Below are 9,295 nucleotides of genomic sequence, written 5' to 3'. Positions count from 1 at the left end.
CAGGCTCCTCAGTGACATCTTGCACATCTGCATGCTCTACAGACACAGTCTGTCTGTTCCTGAATGGGCCATGCTTGCATGTGCATGCTCAGTCGTGTCCAACTCTCTGTGACCCAGCAGCCTCCTCTGTCCAAGGGATTTCCCAGGCATGAACTGGAGTCGGTTGCCATTTCCTTCTCCTGAATGGGCCCTGTCTATGCCCAAAGCCTGGGTCCTTATATCTGCTCTCATTTCCTCTGCTTATGGTGCCACCCCACCTGCTTACTTCATCCTTCACATCTCAGCTTAGATGTCCCTCTCTCTGGAAACCTTCCCCAACCCGTCAGGTTAAAACAGATCCCACTGTAATACACTTTCAGAGCATTCTAGACTTTTTCATTGCCGTTATCAGTTTGTTAGTTAGACTTGTATGGTTGCTTAATGTCTCCTTGCCTCACTCGACTATAAAGATCCATGAGGGTAGGATCAGTGTTGCTGTGCTTGTTATAGAATCCACCAGGTTTCACCTGGTGCCAGATGAAACCCTCAAGGTCTATGTGAATAAATGAATGCTTCCAGGAAATAGGCCTTAAGGAAAGTAGAAGCCAGTATGTAGCGGTGTGGATGTCTGTCTTATTCTATGGAGCATTATGAGTGTATTGTCCTTAACACTCTAAACTACTCTGAGTATAGATTCCTCTTGTCTGAGATTATGAGTGGCCTAAGGGCAGGGGCCTCTTGTTCCCTTTTTTATCTTCTGTACCTGATACAGAATTCCAAAAAAAATGTATATTGAATGACCAAACTAATCAGCATAGATTTCTTTGTAAGATGAGGATGGTGGCTTCTCTGCTTATTAACTTATTCATTACACTCTTTCATCACCTCAGATTGGGCTCTATTCCAGAGCAAAAGTGTATCAGCAATGCCCACCACAAATGATCCTGATGGTGGTTGCAGGATGACCTAGCAGCTCTGGTCATCAAGTTTCTGCTGGTGCATGGCCTTTTTGCTGAGTTTTTGAGGCATTTTATAAGCATCGTTAAGCTTATCATGTCCAATAATTGTAAAAGTAGAGAAAGCATTGAATGTGCAATTGGACAGACTTATGATGATGATCAAATTAAAGTGAAATAGTTTTACAGGAGTAGGTGCCTAGTGGGTGTTTGTGGAATGTTTGACCCTAGGTAAATTTGTTTTTTTCCAACAGGAAAAATGTCTTATCGACATGGGATTTAAAACTATAGATCATGGAAAGTTCTGTGTTCACACATGCCTCCTCCTCAGTGAGCCAGGGCACATAATTGACCAGAAAGCTCACTGGGATTAATTAGCAGTGGTATGTGAAGAGCTTGGTTCAGACTTGGAGCATGGAGGATGACTTTCCAGCGAGGCCAGATCCTAGATTCATAATTCAGTCACTTCAGGGGGATCTCATTGCTTACCTAGTGTAATCGTTGGGGCTCTTGGCTCAGACCAGGATGGGCATTGTGTGTCCAGCTGCTGCCAGCAGAGGGCAGCAGTACGCTGTGTGTGTTCAATTTGCATTCCAGATTAGCAAATCCCCATGGACTGACAAAGAGGCAAAGTGGGTGTCCCAGGACTACTCTTGCTGCTTTTCTCTGGGTGATAACACTGGACCCATGCCATTGCACACACAGACCTTTTTACATTATGTTGGACTTGGGCTCATCCAAAATAGAGAAATGAATACACAACTAGGAGCTGTCATCACAGACAAGAAGTAACTTTAATTAAATATTGTGAAAGTTGAAAAGTTTTTACAGCTTGAATGTTTGCAAAAAAAAAAAAAATTATAACAATCTCTACAGTAGTTAGGTTCTCTAACGATTGAACTGTACAGTGTGTGTCTATTCCAAAAGTCTGATAGGAAGGTGAAAGGTTAGATTTAGAGATGACTTCGTTAAGCTGCATCCTAGTACAATGTGAGGCCAGGGTGTGTTATGCAATCCAGTCATCCAGAAGCTGTATTTTTCCCCCCAAACTGAAATCTTAGTTGAATTCTCTATTTTGTTTTCTTCTTAAAGCCATATTCTGTATTTAGGGGAACATCTTTTATTTGTAAAAGTTCCATGTAGAAGAGAGAGGGTCAGAGGGCCAGAATGACTTTTCATCTAATCAATGTAAATAGAGGCAACAAAACACAAATTATACACATTTTAAAGGCTCTTTGGACTTTCAAGAAAAGTTCTAACCACTACAATGGCTGACAATGGGTGGCGTCTGTCGCCAGGGTCTGAGCCGGACACCTCACCGGCTTACCGGGGGTCCTTCACAAACAGTTAAGGGGCTCACCAGACAAAATATGGCTTTAAATTGTACACATCTTCAGGCCAGCGCTTACCACACGAATTCAGACAACCTTTCTGAGTACCGAGAAGCAATGTGTCCACTTTGCTTACATTTTCCAGTTTTATTATTATTATTTATCATTATTATTTCTCACCAAGAAAAATCAGCTTTCTTCCCCTCCCTTCCCTCCCGCAACACCCCTCCCCCACCCGCCCCAACCCATAAAAATCGCACTCTGACAGTCTAGTGAAAACCATTGCAAAATCCATATGGGGGCATGCACAGTTGCAGCATTGTTGTAAATTTTCTTGCTCTACTAGAAAAAGTTACATTATCTTAAGGTAACAAAACAGTTCTTTTGTGCTTTTCGATTTCTTTCTTTTTTTTTTTTTTTCTTTTTTTTTCTTTTTCTTTTTTCTTAGAATGTTAGTGATGACTGACAGTTTTGGTGCACAGTTACAATGTACAAGTGAAATGAATATGATTTGCATTGTTAAGGCATCCAATCTGCTGGTTTATATTTATGTGAAAGACAGAGGAAATATACAAGCAGACTTAGGAAAGAAAGTATGTTCATTGATTTCTATGAAGTTTCTCCCTGGAATTTAATGCACAAAATGCATCACTCCAAAGGGAGAGGTTCCATGCATATTAATAGAGTAAAACAGCATTAGGGTTTTCTTCTGTAAGCTTCCAAAGCAAAGGATACATTTTTTTTTTAATCTACGGAACTAAATGCTACAAGAATAATATGCTACTATTTTTTTGCCATAAATTGGAAAAAACTTCTTAACTTACAAATAATATAAAAATAGACAATGGCTTTTGGGTGAAAATTTAAAAAAAAATGAAGCATGGTTTAAAACAATACTAAAAATAACTATAAATGAAATGTTTAAAAATCACATTGAAACAGCTAACTATAGGTGACCAAACAAATACGCACTTTTCACATAGCAAACATACACAATAAAATAAACTGGGAGTCAGAGGAAAAGGAGGAAGGGGAAAGCAATGTACAAATTCCAAAGATAAATACATTATTTATATGGATATCTTACAAAATCCCCTTTAAAACAAAAAGCCTTTTAATTAATTTTGCAAGTATGTGCAAGCTAAAGGTAGTGAGCTTTTTTTTTCCTTTGCAAAATATGCAGTAAAATCTTTTTTTATGATATTGAAAAACTGTCTTAAGACATTAAAATGTATAAATAGAACAACAACTTTGGCAAAAAATCACAAAAAAATCTACAGTATTTATAACTACATACAAAAACACAACAGCAAAGAAAAAATATCAGGCAAATGCATCCTCGGAGCTTTGCTGCATCTTCGCCATTAACTTCTATTGTAAGAACACTTCCCAGATAATGAGAGCAAAAATTCCCATCGAACAGAAAACTGTGTTTTGAGGTCTCAACCTTCTTCTCCTTTCTCCCAGTTTCCTTTTATTCTTGATTCCAAAGCACTTAACCGGTTGTTTCAATCTACTATGTTACAAATAGTAAGGGTCGACCAATAGAGGCGCTATCTCAAATGGGAACTCTGAAAGACCTGCTGTGTTGGAGGATTGGGATGAAGTCAGCATTTAGGACGAGTCAACTTTAACCTTGTAAATGGCGGCGTGTTACTGGGATTTTGGCTTGATAACTAACTGGAGGGAATAATTTGGAATTCTGTGCCTGACCCTGTTCCATGCAGTCTCAAAGGAGATTCTCACACAGTATGTGTGCCTCCAAGCTCTCGCGAGGCCATCGGCTTCAGAAGAAGTTGACGTAAGCAAAAGAGAGAGTGCTATCAGGTTTAAATATGCAGTTTTAACATCTGTCTAGAGGCACTGGATTTTCGAGTAGAAGGGGAAAATGTGATCACTTACATCACTGGTTAACTTTCCAGGCTGCATTTATTTACACAGTTACTTAAGACAACAATACGAAAGGGAGAAATAAGCTTGCACTGCTAAGGGGTGGCATGTTAAGTTAGATACTGGAAATGCACTGTCCGAGTAACTACCACTTGATATGCTTTAAGGCGCAGAAGCCGACCCTTAGTTTCCTAAAAAATCTAACTGGCATTCCTATTCTGTCCCATACAAGCTTTTTTTTTTCTTTTTTTTTTTAAACTTTTTTGTAAATATCACCACTTCATTCTCCTTTTACACAGCTTTAAAAACATCATAAATTAAAACATGGAGTCTTATTTATAGTGTCCCTTGTATACAGCTTTACGGTTTATAAAAGACAAGTGATTGCAGAGTTAAGCTTAAAAAAAAAGAGAGAGAGAAAGAAAAAGTGGATTTGCTTCTATCAACACAGAATAAATATATCCCCCCAAGGATGCGGGAGGTACAACTGTAACCAACACCCTGCGTTAGCAGATCCCTTCCAATTTCAGTATTTGCAAGGTCGGCGATATTGTTTGTTTAAAAATCTGCAGTTATTGTGATTCCTCTTAAAAAGGCCTGAGTTAAAAGTTCCACTCTGGGACTTGTATCAGATTACTCTCTGTAGCAGAATCCAACCTCTTCATTAATAAAATTCTTCAAGGCAATTCTTTCACATGGGAGGAACAATCATGCCAGATATTGCTGTGGAAAGAGAAGACAAGAGTCAGTGGCTTTTGTGTCCAAACTTCCTACTGAGAAAAAAGATGGGGGGAAGAAAAACACCCACACACCACTATGTTCGTTGAACATTAGCCACAAATGAGTTTTCTCATCTTCCCTGGAAGGAATTTTTAATTAGAAAAAATACACGTACTTTATTAAGAATGTAGTGTTATCAGTGAATGTATGTGTCTTTAACAGACGATTCTAAATGTCCCTCCAAATCTGATTTCAATTTTAAGACATAACTGGCAAGTCAGAGTTTGAATACTGCTGGGAAAGTTAGAGCCCCATCACTTGCAAAAGAGTGGGAATTTTCAATTTGTCACTCTTTTTTCCCCTTGCTTTCACTTCCAAAATATAAAATGAAAAACTGGTCCACCATAACAGCCAGCAATTGCTACAAAAAACCGTGGCTCTGCCTGTGTCCTGTATTAGCATGAGAGCTGAGCGCTGAGGACCGGAGCGGCGATTTGAGCGCCTCCACCTCAGTCCTCAGGCCTGCGGTGAGCAGCAGCCAGCTCCAGGAGATGTCATTCCCGGGGGACGAGGCGGGAGGGTGTCCCCTGTCCCTCTGCTGCGGTCCAGGTTTCTGCAACAGTCTGACCACGTCTCTAGAAAACTTTAGCCTGGAAAAGCTGAAGGAGATCCTAGGCAAAGGGAAAGCTGTGTGGGAGAATTAAAAATCTTGCAAAGCATTGTTAGGAGGCCTCACACAGTTGTAGCGAAAGAGCATGGAATCCCACAGGCCCACATTCCACCTCTTCTCTGTTTGCTGAGTAAGTCCCCCAGAGGTGCTTGCTTGCTTGCTTGCGTGCATGCTCAGTCGTGTCTGACTCTTTGCGACCCCATGGACTGTAGCCCACTGGGTTCCACTGTCCATGGGATTTTCCTTTTCCACCCAGAGTTATTTACTTGTCTCCATGAACCTCTCTGCCTTCTCGGCTAGGAATGGAGTATATTTGCTAGGGCCGTGATACTGTTAGAGTTGTGGGAGATTTAAATGCACTGACCAATAGGAAGTGCTTAGTCCTGATAGGCTCCTAGTGAAGACCTAATAGAGTTGGGCTCCTATTAACTTCTGCTGCTAAATGAGCTGCGTGACCTAGTGCAAAATGCTGAACTCTTCCGGGCTGTGTTTCCTTATATCAACTAGGTACTGTCCAACATGGAACACTTCACTTGATGGGTATAAGGAATAAAGGGACAAGTGCAGAGTTCAGGATGGCAACTTTGAAATATGTGGAGATGAGAGCAGTGCTTACATTAGAAGCAAGAGGCAGCCATCTTTGGCTCTCAGCGATGGCTTAGCATCCTGTCAGGCAGAGAAAGGAAGTCATTGCTTTCTTTTTGTTGGCAATTCTAAATTTAAATTAATGTCCTTGTCAGTGGTGACTGCATCTAGGAAGTGACCCTCTAAATTTCCCAGCTCTCATGTCTGCAAGAATGGGCTCTTTTAAAGTGAGCCCCAAAGCCTTCAGTAGACACGGGAAGGCCAGGTGGGGCTCTGAGAGCTGTGGGCCCCACAAGGCTCTGCTTCCCCTCCCCCACCCCCTGATAGTTTTGATTCAATTTTTTAAAAAGCATTTTGCCAAACACTTTTTCCGTTAATTTTTAAACCCATCTGTATTCACAAGGAAATTTAATCCACATGTTTCTGATTCATTTACACGTAAATCATCCAAATGTTGTTTTGCAAGAGCCATTCTGCAGTCCAAAAGCTCCTAGAGTCTTTTTTGTAAGTCCTCATAAGCCATTTTTCTTAGAAACAGGAAGTGTCTCTTGCCAAATGCAGGCCAATTTAAACTCCCAATGATTTGGGATCCATTGGAAATGCAGTGCGCCCCTAAGATGCAAGTGAGCCCTAGATTTCGACTGACACAGGAAGCTGGGTATTTCAATCCAAGCCTTGAGAATTCAAGATGCTATAGCTCCAAAGGCAAGGAGGATGGACTGGGAAAGAGGGTCTTTGCAGAGTGAGAGCGCAGCATGGTGCTGCCTCCCTAAGGATCTTTTCTTCCAGGCTGAAGGTAGGTCCATGCACCTTTACTAAAAGGCAGACCTTCCCAAGGGAGTGCTAAGGCCTCTGGCAAAAGAGTGTCTCCTTACGCCTTCTGCCAAAATCTAGCCTGTATGCCCAGCAGTCTCCTAGAGCAGAGCCTGATCACCAGGCAGTTTCCATATGATACAAAGCAAAAGGGAAAATGGACAAAATTCCTGCTAATTTGGGTCGGTGGACGTAGTCAAAATGTATGAATAGGGTCCTAAAAACATCAGGATTTTTAAAAAAATTCTAGATGACCAGAATTAAAAAAAAAAAAAAAAAACTACTCAGTGTTCTGATACCTGAATCATGTGTTAAATCAATAAGATGAAACTTCTATTACGACCACATTAAAAGCTATAAAGCAAAGCTAACTAACATGCTGCCAGTCCAGAGCTAACAGTGTTTCTTGGTCTGGGACCCAGGGGTTAAAAACTCCAGCACGTCAAGAGCCCAGGCTGGCATCCTGAGTGAGCCAGGTTCCCGCTGTGGGGACTGAGGTGGCTCAGCCAGAGTTAGGCCTTCCGTCGCGTGAGTGGCGCTCCCTGCTGCCACGTGAGCATGCCTACACACAACCACCACACGTTCCGAACTACTTCCAGAGAAGGTGGAGAGGTGGAGTCTCTAAAATATAAAATAGCCCAGTTTATATGCGTTAGCAAAAAGTTAAAATCAAAGCCAAATAAACAAACCGTCTGGGGGTGTCTAGGGGTGACTGTGGTCTGTCCCCACTTTCTTCCCTCTCCTTCATTGGCCCTCAGATTCCTCTGAGGGTCTAATGGAAGCCAGGGAACCTCTGTCCAAGAAGAAGGCTCGGAGATGCTTACACCCAGAATTTTGCACATAACATCGGGGGTTACTGCTCCCTAAATCTCTTCCATCACTTTCTAAACTCCAGATGCAGAACCCTTATTGATGAGTAAATTTTGGGCAAGGAGTCCCGTTTGTGGCCTCTGGGTTTAGGCACTCTAAAGAGGCCTTTTAATAAAGAAACCTCATCGCATGACTGCGGGGAAGCTCCCGGGATATTAGAAGCTGTTTTTCTTGTGTCTGTGCTGTAATCCTCAAGATTACTTATGTGGGTGAGATGGATGGGTGTTTGAGGCTTAGAATGTTCCAGAAATGCTGCTGGCACACGGACTTGCCCAAGTGGGGCCCATGAAGATTTCCATGAGGACACGACACCCCCACACTCTCTCAGAGTAACGTGTGCCAGGGCATCACAAGACCGAAGAGGCTCTGCCATCCCCCCTGGCAGCTGGGTGATCACGTTCCCTGACAGAAGCTCAGAAAACTACTGGCTTCAGAGGCAATGCATTTTTTGATTGGATAAGAACAAAGACAAAATGGAAAGTTTTGCTGAGCTGGGAGAAATCTGGAGTAAGAGGGTGGAATGTGATCTTCCTCGAACCACCACATGTGTAAGGATGCGGAGCTAATCGGGAACAGGATGAGGGGACAAGCTTGCACAAACTCAACATGTGCGTCAAGCAGAAGACAATTCCAGGAGATGTGCTACCAGACTGTGGAGAGCTGGGTGGGGCCAGCCAGCCTCTGCTCCAGCGAGGTGGGGAAAGGGGAGAAAAGCACTATGTGGGTACGATTTCTGTGAAATGACTCTGGCCTTTTAATTTTTCACTGCGGAGACTGTCCAGAACATAGGGTTTAAAATCCCTACCTTGAGGGCAGGTCCAATGACATGGTGACAGCATTCTGGGGGCTGCCTATCTTTTAATGAAATCCTTTGGGGCCCAAAATTAGAATCCATGTTTCATGGGCCCAGCTTTAGGAGAAGCGAAAGCGTGGCTCCAGGACTATAACTGAGCATATGAGGTAACTCAAGTCTTCGCCTCTGAAAACAGACACACTTGAGGAGTCTAAGATCAGGACTGGCCAATGACATCTTGATAAGAATGGAAGGAGATTTCTCTGTGTTATCATCTTTAAATCCAAAATATGTCTAAATTTTACATAGTTTTTCATAGGATGTTCACTGGTTCTAATGGGTCAATAAGTGCAATGAACTAAGAGGGAGACTCTTCTGTTTAGCTGCGGGGTGTCTTAGAGCCTTTAGTTAAACTTGCATGCATTGTGACTCCAAGATAGTAAGCACCATTTTCGAGGTTTGTTTGACCATAACCATTTCTTTCTTTTTTTAAAGCAGAACATCTTATGAGACTCCAGAAATACTGAGATAGATAAGAGTTTGTCCTACAGATGTCTCAGGCAAATGGTAGATTGTCAAAGATTTTACCTACCTGGGAGAGAAAACCAACTGGAGTCACAGGAGAAACTGCCAATTCTAAAATATAAGAATGGTGCTCCTGACTCCCAGGTAAGGACTTCCTTGGTAC

General features: G+C 42.1%; 1 protein-coding gene across 4 annotated transcripts in view; it reads right to left on the bottom strand.

The window, feature by feature from the left end:
- Positions 1–2,591: 2,591 nt before the first annotated feature.
- EBF1 (EBF transcription factor 1) overlaps positions 2,592–9,295 on the bottom strand; it is a 403,840-nt gene continuing 397,136 nt past the window's right edge. For all 4 annotated transcript variants that reach the window (XM_043464838.1, XM_043464839.1, XM_043464840.1 and 1 more), the window contains exon 16: positions 2,592–4,879. In XM_043464838.1, the coding sequence (XP_043320773.1) occupies positions 4,848–4,879 (32 nt within the window). In that variant the 3' untranslated portion in view covers positions 2,592–4,847. The remainder of the gene's footprint in view (positions 4,880–9,295) is intronic.

This window comes from Cervus canadensis, chromosome 4 (genome assembly GCF_019320065.1).
Source record: "Cervus canadensis isolate Bull #8, Minnesota chromosome 4, ASM1932006v1, whole genome shotgun sequence".
NCBI classification, from domain to species: Eukaryota; Metazoa; Chordata; class Mammalia; order Artiodactyla; family Cervidae; genus Cervus; species Cervus canadensis.
Note: the sequence above shows the minus strand (reverse complement) of the source record. Positions and strands in the feature narration are given on the sequence as shown.